Source organism: Trichoplusia ni, chromosome 21 (genome assembly GCF_003590095.1).
Source record: "Trichoplusia ni isolate ovarian cell line Hi5 chromosome 21, tn1, whole genome shotgun sequence".
In the NCBI taxonomy this organism is placed as follows: Eukaryota; Metazoa; Arthropoda; class Insecta; order Lepidoptera; family Noctuidae; genus Trichoplusia; species Trichoplusia ni.
In genome coordinates, this window is record NC_039498.1 from 5,063,236 (window position 1) to 5,077,952 (window position 14,717).

Genomic DNA, 14,717 nt, shown 5'->3' on the forward strand with positions numbered 1-14,717 from the left:
TTATAAATCAACCCTTTTGCAGCTATAGTACCGTGCAACTGGCTGTTGTCTTGCGAGTCGACACTGGCTGCCTTTTCCGATTTTGGACACGAATGAAATATTAATCAAAGCTTTCCAAAAACAAGATGCTCGAAGCATTGTTATCAAACCACAGATTATAGGGATGATGACAATTTTTTTTTGCAGTGTCCGTCTTGTAGTTTTTTGTATAATAATGGATACGTATTTTTAATTTGTCCCACAAACATAAATTGATCAAATTACAGTGAATGAAACTTACGCGTTACGTCACGATTGAGTATAAATTTTACCATATCGTTACGTCACAAGCCCCTCTCCTAAACTTTAAAGTTGTCAATTCTAGTTTTTCTGAAAAAGGAAAAAATACGTGTCTCATACTTTTCAATTATCTAACTGAGGGACTAATGAGATTTTTTCTTTTCATACTCAGTCATCACCCCTATTCAAAAGAAACTCATATAATTTAAACGAATCAGGGTACCCCAAAATCTTTTAACTTGGACCACGCTCCTTGCGGTGCAATTTGTTGTTTCCTACGTTTGTTTTAAAACCTCAGTAATGATATTGTTCTTTTATTAATAAGTACCACTTTTATTTAGTATTCACTCAAGTTTATTTCTCAAGAGAAATAAATTACAATATTTTAATGAAATGCTTGCTTTTATTATTCAAATTAATATTTTGTTTATTTGTTTTGACATAGTAGACTTCTAGTACCTACAAGGATGTTGTGGCTAAGTTATAACTTCAGAAGTTGAACGATCACAAGTTAAGCTACACTTGATACAGTCGGTCCGTGAATGGGTTACCATCAATTTAATAACGTGTTCCTCCGTGTTTCGGAAGGCACATTACATTATTGGTCCCGGCTGTTATTTACACATGTGTGTCGGTCATTATGAAAAGTCAAAAGCTATTATAGAAAGTATGACAACCAGTCCAACCAAAGGGTATCGTGTTGCCCAGGTAACTGGGTTGAGGAGGTCAGATAGGCAGTCGCTCCTTGTAAAACAAGGTTTCGTAGCTGCATGCAGTTAGATTGGAAGCCGTCGCCATCATATTTGGGAAAGCCTAGGCCGATGATGATGAAATGGTAGATGTCTGCCAGTTAATATTTTAACATGTATTCAAATTAGGACATAGGCCTCCCCCAATGTGCGCCATAGCGCCCTGTCTTCGGCTTGCCGCATCCAGCATTGGGGGAGGCCTATGTCCAGCAGTGGACTACTAAAGGATCAGAATTCGATGATGATGATGATTCAAATTATGACTAACTAGCTGTTGCCCGCGACTTCGTCCCCGTGGGTAGAAGATATAAGTTATGATTTACACCTGCACTATTTTTTCACATTTTCCTTTGTATCGTCGCTCCTATTAGTTGCAGCGTGATGGTTTATAGCCTAAAGCCTTCCTCGATGAATGGTCTATTCAACACAAAAAGAATTTTTCAATTTGGACCAGTAGTTCCTGAGATTAGCGCGTTCAAACAAACAAACTCTTCAGCTTTATGTATTAGTATAGATTAATTAATTAGCAGCTTTTTGAATATCTTTGGCATGTCACTTAAATGTTTAGGCAAAGAATCCTTATTGCAAGAGACGTTTCGCCTTCGGAAAATAAACTTTAATGTTTTTACTTTTATCGGTTATAATTATAAACTTTAATTATAATCATCTTCCGTTTTATGTAGCCCTCTTAAAGGTTAATTGAGATGTATCCTAAGTTATAAATCTACTTACTGTGATACTCATGTAATTATTGACACGTGAAACGCGAGAGATCAACCAAAGAGGTTTTAATACTAGATGTGGCCTTAGTATTGAATACTATAATTAATAAAATCTTTTTTCAAACCTTGAGATAAAAAAAAATGTATCCGAGGGAATAAAAAAATGGAAGACTCTTTATAACATAATAGGGAAAATATATTCACCGCTAAAACTTAAACTTATTTTTTGAAGTCCGGAAATTGATGTCTAAATTCAGAACGGACTTCAAAACAATGTTGACAGGGGTTGATCAACTTTTACTATTTGTTATGTATACTGCAGGAATTTCACTAGGAGTCAATCTATGGATATTGGAGTTAAAACGTGTACCTACAAGAAAAAAATAATTTTGTCTTCGAAATGGGTTCAACGGTTTCAGAGGTACGATGTGACAAACAGACGCAATTCACGGCGAAACTAATAGAAAAAAAATGTTTTTTTTTAAAGCATTGATCAAAAATCAACATTAGTGGGACTCTAAACCTGAATTTACACAAAACAAAAAATAAGTCTTAAATCCCAAATTTGGTCGCTTCTAGTCATCTATACTTCCTTTATAAGCTGATTATAGACACTGAGGGAACTCTTAAATTTCGATCAAGTTTTAATAGGCGCACCTACGCTGAGCCCTCGTGTTTCGTTTCATTAGCTCCATAAGTGTATTGTACACTCATCCATCTTCAATCCGGGGTTTTTCGGGGTAAGCAGAGGTGTGTTTAGACGGTATTGATGACGCTGATGTATTTTGGACAGGTCAAAATGGCTAATTGCCGTGAGGCGGATTCATTATTATATATTCAACTAGCTGTTGCCTGCGACTTCGTCCCCGTGGGTAGAAGATATAAGTTATAATTTAGGTATACCTGAACGGTTTTTTTCACATTTTCCATTGTATCTTAGCTCCTATTAGTCGCAGCGTGATGTTTTATAGCCTAAAGCAAACAAACAAACTCTTCAGCTTTATATATTAGTATAGATATAGATAACAAATTAAATAATTTTGACTTAATGGATTGAAATTTCTTATAATTCACGGAACTTTGATTCTTGTTTTAAAGTTCTCAATTATTTAGTGAAATCCATTCTTCCCGAGATTTTATTTTTGAAATTTTGTATTAAATAACCTTTCTACCTTATGTAGCCCACTGAGTGCCATTACCAGGCAAAGGCTTCTCCCAAATCCCTCCACCATTCTCTATCCTGGGCCATATGCAACCCATGCGGTATTGATATAGATCGTCCCTCACCTCCCATACAATAGGGATGATGACAATTTTTTTTTTGCAGTGTCCATCTTGTAGTTTTTTGTATAATAATGGATACGTATTTTTTAATTTTTCCCGCAAACATAAATTGACCAAATTACAGTGAATGAAACTTACGCGTAACGTCACGATTGAGTATAAATTTTACCATATCGTTACGTCACAAGCGGAGAGGAGAGGGGTCTCCTAAACTTTAAAGCAGTTAATCTTTGTCAATTCTAGTTTTTCTGAAAAAGGAAAAAATACGTGTCTAATTCTTTTTAATTATATAACTGAGGGACTAATGAGATTTTTTCTTTTTATACCCAGTCATCATCCCTATTTTATTTACTTGTCATAATATACTTTACATAATCTTTAATATTCCACAGGTATGTGCTACTCTCGGCACGACGGGATCCGTGGCATTCGACAACCTTCGTGAGATAGGTGCGGTGTGTGAGAAGCACGGCGCGTGGCTGCATGTGGATGCCGCGTATGCCGGCAGTGCCTTCGTATGCCCTGAATTCAGGTGATACTAAAAAAGGGTCTTTATTAAATGGTATAACGATTAACTCAGGGGTATTTATTGGGGTTGCCCGACTAGGTTCGAACCCAACCGGAGTCCTTAATCATGAGCTGACGCGGTGTTATCGCGAGTCGAACTGTCTCTACTAGTCGGGCATCCCCGATAAATACGCGTGAGTAAACCGTTTTATTATTTCATAATGAATTAGTCTTTCGAAAGTTATTATAAAAAATAGGCTCGTTCTTTAGATTTAATTATCAAAATCAAAAGATTTTATTTCCAATAGACCGTTATACAGGCATTTTCAATACTTCCTACTATAAGTGGATCTGAACACACGATGTGCTAATTACGAAATGCCATTTTGACTTTTCAGTCAGACACTATTCTCAGACACCCCTGAAAAACCGCGATGAAAACATAGACACATATTGGTTTTAATGGTTAAAAATTTGATTTGTGACAAATTTACTTTCTTTGCCCTTTTTTATTCAGAAGTCTCTGACTCGCAACTTGAACGAATTTTATTAGAATCGTTCCATACTATTTCATATTAACACTTTTTCCATGTCTTTTTCAGGCACTGGATGGCTGGCATCGAAAAGGCAGACTCCTTCGCCTTCAACCCCTCAAAATGGCTAATGATCAACTTTGACTGTACAGCGATGTGGTAAGTATTACAACAATATTAGTTTCGAAAAAAATCTTGACCAAAATAGCATCTTACAGTATGTACAATATAATGAATATTTTCATACATTCTGTTCAATAAAATCATTTAAAATATTTAAGCTTATAATAAGTCTTCTTTATCACCCCTAAATATAATTCCAGATTTTTTGCTTATTTATTGCAAAGTGATTAAGAATAAAGTACTCTTTTTCTTTGTTTCAGGGTTCGCGACAGCACAGCTCTTCACAGGACTTTCAACGTCAATCCTATTTACTTGAGGCATGAGAATTCAGGTAACAATTTTTTTTTTATAATTAGGAACTTGGCTAAACTATCAAATGTTCGTCACAAGATTCAAACAAACGTATTATATATTTCAAATGACTTCCTTCCTTAGGTATGGGCCTAATCCTCTTGTCGCGTTGTACAACATTCAAGTCACATGCACAATGATACCCAGACTCGGACAAGCATTTATTGATCGAACCGGCGACATGTCGCCCTCAGTAGGCTTGACGTAACCATTCGGCTAACCGTGCTGGCTCTTTTATTACGACCTCCGTGGTCGAGTGGCGTACGCACCGGTTTCAAGGTGTCGCTAGCTCTGAGGTCCCGGGTTCGATCCCCGGTCGGGTCAATGTAAAAATTCACATTTCTGCATTGCCTCGGGTCTGGGTGTTTGTGGTACCTTCGTTGTATCTGAATTCCATAACACAAGTGCTTTAGCAACTTACTTTGGGTTCAAAACAATGTATGTGATGTTGTCCGAATTTATTTATTTATTATTGTCCGCATTTACTGTATAAACTGCATTAAGTGCAGAAAGTTTTGTTCGACCTCGCCTTCGGCCTAGCCTTTTTTCCAACTATGTTGGGGTTGGCTTCCAGTTTAACCGGATGCCTCTAAGTACCAGTGTTTTACGAGGAGCGACTGCCTGTCTGACCTCCTCATCCCAGTTACCCAGGCAACACGATACCAGAAAAAAATTAACTTTAATTTTTGTATGATGTGAAATGGTTTTCTGTTTTCTAATTATTTTGTTTCTTTTACAGGCAAGGCCATTGACTATATGGTAAGTACTTAATTTAAATATACTTAGTCCATGTTTTATGTGTCTCTTGTCTTTTTGGGTCTGTATGTTTTTTTTTAATAACAGTTTTTTCTATTGTTTTTTTTTTGTTTGTTGTTGTCAATTTGTCTGTTTTTTAACTAAAATGTAAGTTATGTGTTAAAAAGTTACGTAATTAATAAAAGCAAAACCCTAATTCCTGTGTTAAAAATTGATTAATAAGTAGATCTTAATGATAAAAATAATTCTCCATTGAAATTGGAGTTTCCGTAAATCTTCTTCTTATTTTTCAATTGCACTTAAAATGTCAATAACCAAACATGTGTTTATAAACTATCACTTCACAATAGGACGGCGAGCGAAAGACAAAAATAAAGCAAAAACCTTTAAAAAAGATAAATAACAACATAACTGGTACTGAAACCACAAACATCACTAATGGTGATAAGATCAGTGATGAAGAGAGTCCAAAAGCAGCTGAATATGATGAAGTTGATGCAAATCATGAAAGTGATGATCTATATGATGATGATGGAAATCTCCATGGGTATAATAAGATATCACCGGGATGTAGTGAGAAGATACAGCTCGAAGATCCAAATAAAAGAGAGTTACTTGTAAGATTTTTTGTTAGAAATGATTTGGTGGAAGTCATAATGGGGAAAGGAATTAATGGGTTGTATAGATGCTAGTGTGATGAAATAAGTACCTGCATTTAGGGGTTCTTGAGTCCCGCCGCTGGTGTTGGAAGCGGGATAGCAGAATCTAGCTTTTACAATGGAAATAACATCGCTTAAGGCACTTATTATAGTATTAAACGATGCAACGTTTTCTTCCGCGTATTTATCGGGATTGCTCGACTAGTTTCGGACCGTAATCTAACTAAACTAACCCAACGGACTCCGATTTAGTCCAAAACTAGTCTGGAAATCCCGATACATACGTGTTGCATCATCAGATAATGGACCATCCTCACAAAAATACTATAAAATAACTATATCACAATCTGAAATTTGGCTTTCTAGAGGTCAATCTAATTTGAAGATGACGCTTTTTAAAGACCTAGCAAAGCGTCTCGTTGACACTTCTCGTGACCCAAAGGCTGGCTTTTACCTCGCTCAGAGGATTAGAATTGCCATTCAACGTGGCAATGCTGCCAGCCTTTTGGGCACACTCCCAGCCGGCAGCGATGCCGATGAATTTTTTGATGCATTGATTTAATAAGTGTTTATGTTTTTTTTTTGTATTTAAAGAAAATATAAAAGATGATGGTAAAGAGAAAATATATCTAACTATGGATGTAGATGCAAGTATACCGATTGTTCAGAAACCTTTGGTGACGGCAGAAGTTTATTTATGTTAAGTGTCGGTGATTTGATTCTGGTGGTGGTGGTGGTGGTGATTGTTTAATCGTTGAAAATGGTTGTGGGTTTGCACTGAAATAAGAATTGCATGATAATAAGTGTCTGTGTACTATAAGTTCTTTAAACAGAAATGAGGTTTTCTTTTTCCTTTTTTTTTAAAAAAAACGACACCCGTAGTAAGCAATACAATCCATGTATAGCGAGGGGTTTCAAAAACATTCAAGTCTAATGCACAAAGACGCCCAGGACAAGCATTCGACGACCACACAAATATTTGCGTTAGGAAATTGAACTCTTGACACCTCGCGCACAGTTGGTTCGGGCTTGACCTCAAGCTATCGGCTCTCGGCTATCCGAGAATCGAAGATAGAATGAGATAGAGATCTGCACTGCGTATAGATGTCTTGCTTCCACAGTAGCAATGGCCATGCTTAAAGAACTCATAGTACAAATATTCTTTTGTTAATCTTTCTTCTATTAATATTGGTTTGTTTCTAGCATTGGCAAATACCGCTGAGTCGTCGCTTCAGGGCATTGAAATTGTGGTTCGTACTTCGCAACTACGGTGTTTCGGGCATCCAGAAGCATATTCGTGAGGTAACTTTAAATTAATATTTATACTTTGAAAGGCATTACGTATAGGCGCAAAGTAAAATTTTGAAAAATGTTCTCACAAAATGGTCATTGGTTATGTCATTTTTTACTGTTTGAAAAACCCTCTCTATTTTTTCCAAATTGTATTTTAAGTAAGATTATTATTACCTAATTAAATAGCTTTACTATTTCAAGATGTCAAGGTAATTTGGAGGTTATTTTTATTTTATTAAAGGGTGTTCGTCTCGCTCAGAAGTTCGAAGCCTTAGTTCTTGCCGATCCTCGGTTTGAGATCCCGCAGACAAGGAACCTTGGTTTGTATCCACATTAATGTTTTTATCATCTAACAAGACTATTTCATCACCTTTGGTATTAGTTTGTTTATTAAGAACTTCTAGGTAAAATAATTAGGATTTTTGTTTTGTTATCTTTTAACAGTTTCCTAATTGTTTTTTCCCTTTTTTTACACTTAAAATTCATGTTTCTTTTTTTTTTAAGTAAACGACACCCGTACCTCTACGATTTACAGTTAGCAACCAAAACTTTTTTGACGCAATGTGGTGTTTGTAACTTGATTAACGAAGGTTTTTGACCACGTTCTCAAAAAAAAAGCTTCAGTAGTGGATCACATGCTTGTGTGATCCACTATTACTTGGTTGTTATACAACTTGGCTATCCGTGCAGTTTTACCTATCTTTATCTACTACCAGTTATGTACTCCTTATTTTCTGTAATTATTTCTATCTATCTTTCAGGTATGGTAGTCTTCCGCCTTAAGGGTGATAATACCTTGACCGAATGTCTTCTAAAGCGTCTGAATGGACGTGGATACATCCACGCTGTGCCAGCTTGCTTCAAAGGTGTCTACGTCATTAGGTTCACTGTCACCTCACAGAGGACGACCAATCAAGATATTGTGGGTAAGTTTGCGAAGATTAACAGTGATTTGGTAGAAAATAATTAAACAGTACTAGTTTTCGCCCACGGTTCCGCTCGCGTGGTATATCGCTGTAAACCATAATCCTGTTTTTTAATTCGACTAAAGTAAACCCTATGCTCTTCTAATCCTTTCAAAAGCATAAGATAAAAAATTTCATAATGATCGGTTAAGTATTGAAATTATCAAAAAAATATTCTCATTTATAATATTAGTAGGGATGTATGAAAATCCCTGTCCGATTGTTCAAGGACATATTGATATAAGTGACTTGCCAGCCTTGCTAAAAATATTAACGAAGTCCAGGTCAATCAAAAATATTTATTTAGCACAGGCTTAACACAAATTAACGAAAAAATGAATTTTGAGAAATTTACTTTCATAAACAAACCTGAAGTTCAGATAGTTGCCAAGTTCTTTTGATTGATTACATTTCTGTACTACCAGACGGCGTAGAGTACGGAGATCTCGAACTTATCGTAATCACACTTTTTGCAGATGACTGGAACGAAATCAAGACAGTAGCTGGCGAAATACTGATGGATGTCTTCGGCTCTGAGAATGGGAACATTGCGGTGCCCAAGAGACCCAGGATTTCTCTCAAAGGTAATGTCTATAATGCTTCCAACTTCAGATGTCTACGTATAGTCAGCAATAAAAGTTGGTTAACACAATGAGATATACAAAACACCAAAAAGTTTAGTTCTTCTAAAGTTGTGATTTGGAGGAATGTGTTCAAGAAATATTGTGGCTTTATTATGTGGCCTGATTGAATACAGGTATACTTACGTATTTTTGTAATTGAAGGTTGACTCTCGCATTAAGGAATTTAATTCTTGTATCGCGGGGGTTCCACAAACATTCAAGTCACATGCACAAAGACACCCAGACAGAGCAAATATTTGAGGACACAACTGCTTGTCGAGTGTTCAAAATGCGACACATCGCGCTCAGTTTATTTGGCGTGGTGTAGTCATAGCGTGACTCTAAATTTAACCGACTTTTGTTGCTAACTATACATTTATAGGTTGAATTGAAGCAGAATGTTTGGAGAAGAAACAAACAGGTGAAAAAACTGGAAACGCATGAGAGCGATCGACAGATTCAACTGTCGAGAACTTGTAGATAAATTACATTTTCCGAGGATTAACGCTGACTCAAAAATATGTGACATTTGCCGAGTGTTAACGCTGACTCAAATTGTAAAATTGTGTTGTTGTGAGCTGTTAAATTAGGGCTAACTTTACGAAAAAATATTTTTTCTATGGGCCTAGTTATATTGGTCACTGGTTAATTTCTAATCAATTGTATAAGAATCTAAAAGATCATTTTTGTAATTAGATCTATCTGATATTATATGCACCTTTTTGGAATTTCAATACATTTTGTACTTAGTCAGACAAAATTAGTTTTTGAACACAATTTTTTCGATTAACTTTATAACATTTTTTTTTCTTCTACTGAATACGGACATTAGCTGATGATACCACATCACACAACCAGTGGTTCAGTACATCACTAGTGGTCATCAAAAATGAAACCGGACTTACTAAATTACAGGATTATCGAGTGATTACGCTGAGCAACTAAAACGTTACGAAGTTTTATACCAAGCGGACCCATTCTCTGAGGAAGCTACCCTAGCTGTAGAGGAACTACTAAAAAAAATAGTCGAAAAGCGACTTCCGAGGTGGATAAAGGCCTTTAGACAAGTTACATTCGTCCGAGCGCTAACACTGACGATAGACGAATCACTTCAATGTATTGAACTGACAAGTCAAAGTCACGTGACTTGTAGAGAATGTCAATCTCATACAAGTCACGTGCCCTTTCTATTCGTGATACGCTAATGCGATGTAACGTTGTCTGGGCCCTAATGTCACTAACTCTATTCAGGATGGAAAACTGTCCGAAGTTTTTTTGAAATGTGTTTAACCTATGTTTTTAACCAAAATTTTGGCGCTGATTCGTATTGGAAACTTAATTGGAAGATTGCTATCTTTTTTAAACATTAACTTTCAAAATTATTTCTATCCTTTTCTTATTAAGTAGATTAGAGAAAGATAGCAATACATTCAGTTCGAGTTTAACAGAATCAGTGCCACTACTAACCTGGTATCAAAATTCGAAAATTTTAGTCCATCCATTTTCAAATAATTTCTACCCAAGCCTAGAAGTAAAAACAAAGTTTTTAACTCGTGATACTCCGGAAATATCTGTCACTGGTATTCTTTTCAATTGTGGTAGTAACGTAAAAGGGGTTGTTGATTGAGATCAGATAGTCGCTCCACAATATAATATATTTGACTAATCTCTGTAACTGGAAGCCGAAATATTAAGAAAAGAAAACCTTTACATCAAAAGGTAAAATGGTATACCAGTAGTCTAATGGCTTTATCTTCAGAAAAAACTATTTTCCATCAATTGAGACAACATTAAAAAAAATCATTTATTCCTTAAAAACAACCTTGATGGATATATTATCATCATTCTACACTATTCAATGATACAACGGTTTACTCACGGCGTTAATCGGGATTTTCCGACTAGTTCCGAACTCAACCGGAGTCCTTAATCATGAGCTGACGCCGTGGGGTCGCGAGTCGAACAATCCCGGTACATACGCCATCCATGAGTATTTATAATTACCATTTAATAATCTTACGCTATATTTCAAACCCTTAATTGATCAGATGTTGATGTTTTTAATACATACTGCGGAATTTGACGGGCCTGTTGGTCTAGTGGTTAGTGACCCTGACTGCTATACCAGAGGTCGTGGGTTCGATTCCCGCCCAGGACAAATGTTGTGTGATGAGCATGATCATTTGTTCTGGTGTCTGGGTGTAATTTATCTACAATAATGTGTATGTATTTAGAAATATATAAGTAAGTTTATCAGTTGTCTGGTTACCATAACACAAGCTCTGCTTAGCTTGGGATCAGATAACCGTGTGTGAGTTGTCCCAGGAAAAATTATATTATTATTATAATAATTCCATCAAAAGCCATCTTCAATTTATATGTTCCTACATCTGAATCATCATCAGAATCCATACTATCTACATCTTTCTCTTCTTTAGAAACGCGAGAACTGAACGCCACATTCGGTACGAGCCTACTCCTTGCCAACAGTCCAATGAGCCCGAAGATCGTGAACGGCACCCACGCCGCTATCTGTGATTACGAGCAAGTGCTCACGTCATGCGCCCAAACCTTCGCGCAACTTAAGATGGAGCCGAAAGATAGTCCTGGTGAGTCATTTGATATAAATTTTGAGGGGAATTTGAAAAGGATGGTCAATTTTAGTTGTAGAATGATGGGGGTTGAATATTGTATGGTTTTTGATCATTTCGTTTTAAGAAAATACGTGGTATGGATATGAATACCTTGGAGACTAAGTGTCGGTGCTTTTACACACCTAATACATCATTTTTACAACACTATTAACTTATCGCCCTACTTATTTAATAACGATTTACATGTGTTTGAACAAAAAAATAATTCGAAGTAAGTAAGTATTACTTCTCGACGCATCTAAAACATACTTCATTATTCATTTAACTTACCGCACTGCTATAAATATAAGCAAAAACATTAGGTATGTAAATTTTCTCATCTTAATATATTTTGTTTTTAAATAAATCCTGTGATACTTAAAAATTTAATCCTTGTTTCGCGGGTAATTTCACAAACATTCAAGTCACATACACAAAACACGTAGTCTCGTGAAGGGGGTTTGATCCAATGGCATGTCACACAAAGTGGGTTTGGCGTGGTGACCTCAACCACTAAGCTTTCCATGCAGTCGAAATAGATTCAAAATAAGAAATTCAACCTCACTTAACACACACTCATTTCATATTCATCCCCACTAACTCACTAAACACTAACAGAAATGCGTCGACGCATCCGGGGCATCAAAATGTGTGGGAAGAAGTTCTCCCTGGACTCCTGCATGGACATGGTCCAGGGTCTGATGGTGGAACAGTCTCTGCCGCAGTGCTGTGAAGACGAAAGGGAGGATATCTCTAACGGTGGGTTGAATATTGTGTTGTAGGGGTTGAATTCATCTTTAACTCATCCCTCATTTTTTTCGTTTAGGTAAAGTAAATATGTTGAAGGAATCTTGAAAGTGAGAATTTTTAATATTTTTTTTATTTATTTTTTAGGATCGAATACCCCATCGCCTTTCTTTTTTAAATAAGAGGTAATTGTGTACAATTATTTTGGGTGTTGGGTATAATTTATGTTTAAGTTCATACTAACATTGCATTTTTATTGATTTCAATGACCCAAATTAAATTATAATAAAGCTACATACCGATCAACGGATCAAGTCACCATTTTTGTTTTTGGTTTTCATTAAAATATTCTAGTAATAATTTTGCCATGGCAATATTTGAAAAAAATACCCACTTTTATTAACACCTTAAGTCAGATCTGAATATGAAGAAGAATACTGCTCTTTTTTATTGACATACATATCTCAATTTTTCTCAAACAATAAAATTACAAATTAACTTCATTATTTAATCACTTCCTTAACTAACTTCATCACCATTGTCTAACTATAAAAAATAATAAAACAAATATTCTCTTTCCTTTACAAAGTTAATTAAACTCCAGGATCCAGCCCGGGAGACAAGTCATCACTCTCTTCATCACCAGTGACATCTATCGGGACCATTAAGCAAGACCCTAACTCAGATTCAAACCAGCTCCAAGTCCCACTACCGCCATCTAGGCAATTCAGGTCGAAATCAGTTGACGTTGCTCTCTCGGGATTAACACTAGATGACGCTAAAATCACAATTGATGTTAAAAATAATGAGATCATTATCACGCCAACTGGATGCAAAGATGTAGTGGCAGAGATGTCGACTTCTAAAGCTTATGATGAAATCGAAGAAAAATTGAACATTGGAGATAAAATCACTCAAGCTTTTGAAAATTTTCAAGACGGATTGCAAATGTTGAGTGAATATAAAAGCAACGCTGAGAAAACCGAGGATTCCAATACTAAACTGACTATAAGGGGTCCTGGCAGCTACATCAAGAAGTTGATTCAACAATTCAGTGAAGGACCATTTGAAACAGAAGATGCTAAACCTGAGTCAGAGAGAGAGAGGGCGATGTCGACTCAATCTATCAAGGATAGGGCTGATGCTATTTGTAAAAAGTGCTTGCATTACAAGGGGAAGATCTCCAAGTAATTCCATACAAAATGGCGAAGTGGTATTTAATTTTCTGATGGATTTTTAATTTGGTTTTGAAGTGCTTCTTTTGTGCTCTCAAATTTAAAGGTGATGATTTTAAATAAGGCTAAATTTTAATTTTATTTAAGCTAGTTATTTAACGGTATATCTCATATAAAAATTAAGTTAACGTGTATAATAATGCGATCAAAATATCAGATTTGGCTAATACTGAATGGAACGACTCTTAAAATGTTTAAAGTAGATGTTATATTAGAAAAAAAAATGTTAGATACACTGCCCCTTAGACAAGTGACATTTCTACAGTCGTCAATAAAAGTATAAGTTACTCAGATAACGAAATGACACTTCGCATCGATAAGAGAGTTAGACTACTTACTTCTACACATTTGGGCAATTTTATCCGTTTTTGTAGAAATGACAATTTTCTAAGGAGCTTATTGCTTTAGTATGTGAAACATGTTTGTATATAGGTATCTACTAATTATATTAGCTTAGTTAAAATAGGGTTTATAATGAAAGTGACATTTCTTCAACGTCTTAGTGACGTACAACTGTATTCGAAGCGTCAACAGTGAATATTCTATATTCCCATTTACAAAAGCAATATAGCCCACAGCTGGGCACAGGACTCTTCTCGTATAGCAAAGGTTTGAGCGAGCATTGATCATCAAGCTAACTATTTAGCATCCAAGTTAACTTAAGATGTTTACCTTCTCCGTTGTGGTGTCATTGAATAATTAAGACCACACATATAACTTTGATGAAATCACGTTCTGATTAAACCTACTTCATAATCTCAAGCGTCTAAATTCAAAGTTGTGCAATTTAAAAAAGAAATTAGTATTTGTTAATCAGATAGTAATAATGCTTATTAAATTAAAGCTTGTCTTTCGACTTCGCTGGTAGATTTGACACTTAAAAAGTCGACAGTTGACTAAGTCGGAGTTTTGTCACTTTGATTATAAACGTCAGAATTACCGATAAAATATGTATGTATGTGTTTGCGTTTGTTTGTTCTTAAGTGTGCTTGTAATGTTTGATTTCGAAATGCTTGTTGTTCGATTCTGTATAAGTTTTGCACAATAATTTAATTGTTAAAAAAACCGTTTGTCTAAGTCGTGCTGGCCACATCTTATTTGTAAAATATTCACTCGATGGTTTTCTAGCTTTTTTTTTATTATCATTGAGTTACACATTTGCTAGAAAAGTTTCAAATGGAAATAAAATATGAGTCTTTTTGAAAATCATTAGATTCTTCTTATTGGGTACCGTATATTTAAAGATATATTTTTGATT

The 14,717-nt window shown here is 35.6% G+C and overlaps 1 protein-coding gene across 1 annotated transcript in view; it reads left to right on the forward strand.

The window, feature by feature from the left end:
• Positions 1 to 14,029, forward strand: part of LOC113504121 (histidine decarboxylase) — a 28,787-nt gene extending 14,758 nt beyond the window's left edge. Inside the window, exons 8-18 of the mRNA XM_026886256.1 lie at positions 3,427 to 3,566; positions 4,144 to 4,233; positions 4,458 to 4,528; positions 5,288 to 5,307; positions 7,167 to 7,265; positions 7,498 to 7,576; positions 8,018 to 8,182; positions 8,698 to 8,805; positions 11,283 to 11,453; positions 12,096 to 12,236; positions 12,829 to 14,029. Of these exons, the coding sequence (XP_026742057.1) occupies positions 3,427 to 3,566; positions 4,144 to 4,233; positions 4,458 to 4,528; positions 5,288 to 5,307; positions 7,167 to 7,265; positions 7,498 to 7,576; positions 8,018 to 8,182; positions 8,698 to 8,805; positions 11,283 to 11,453; positions 12,096 to 12,236; positions 12,829 to 13,415 (1,671 nt within the window). The 3' untranslated portion in view covers positions 13,416 to 14,029. The remainder of the gene's footprint in view (positions 1 to 3,426; positions 3,567 to 4,143; positions 4,234 to 4,457; positions 4,529 to 5,287; positions 5,308 to 7,166; positions 7,266 to 7,497; positions 7,577 to 8,017; positions 8,183 to 8,697; positions 8,806 to 11,282; positions 11,454 to 12,095; positions 12,237 to 12,828) is intronic.
• Positions 14,030 to 14,717: the final 688 nt, after the last annotated feature.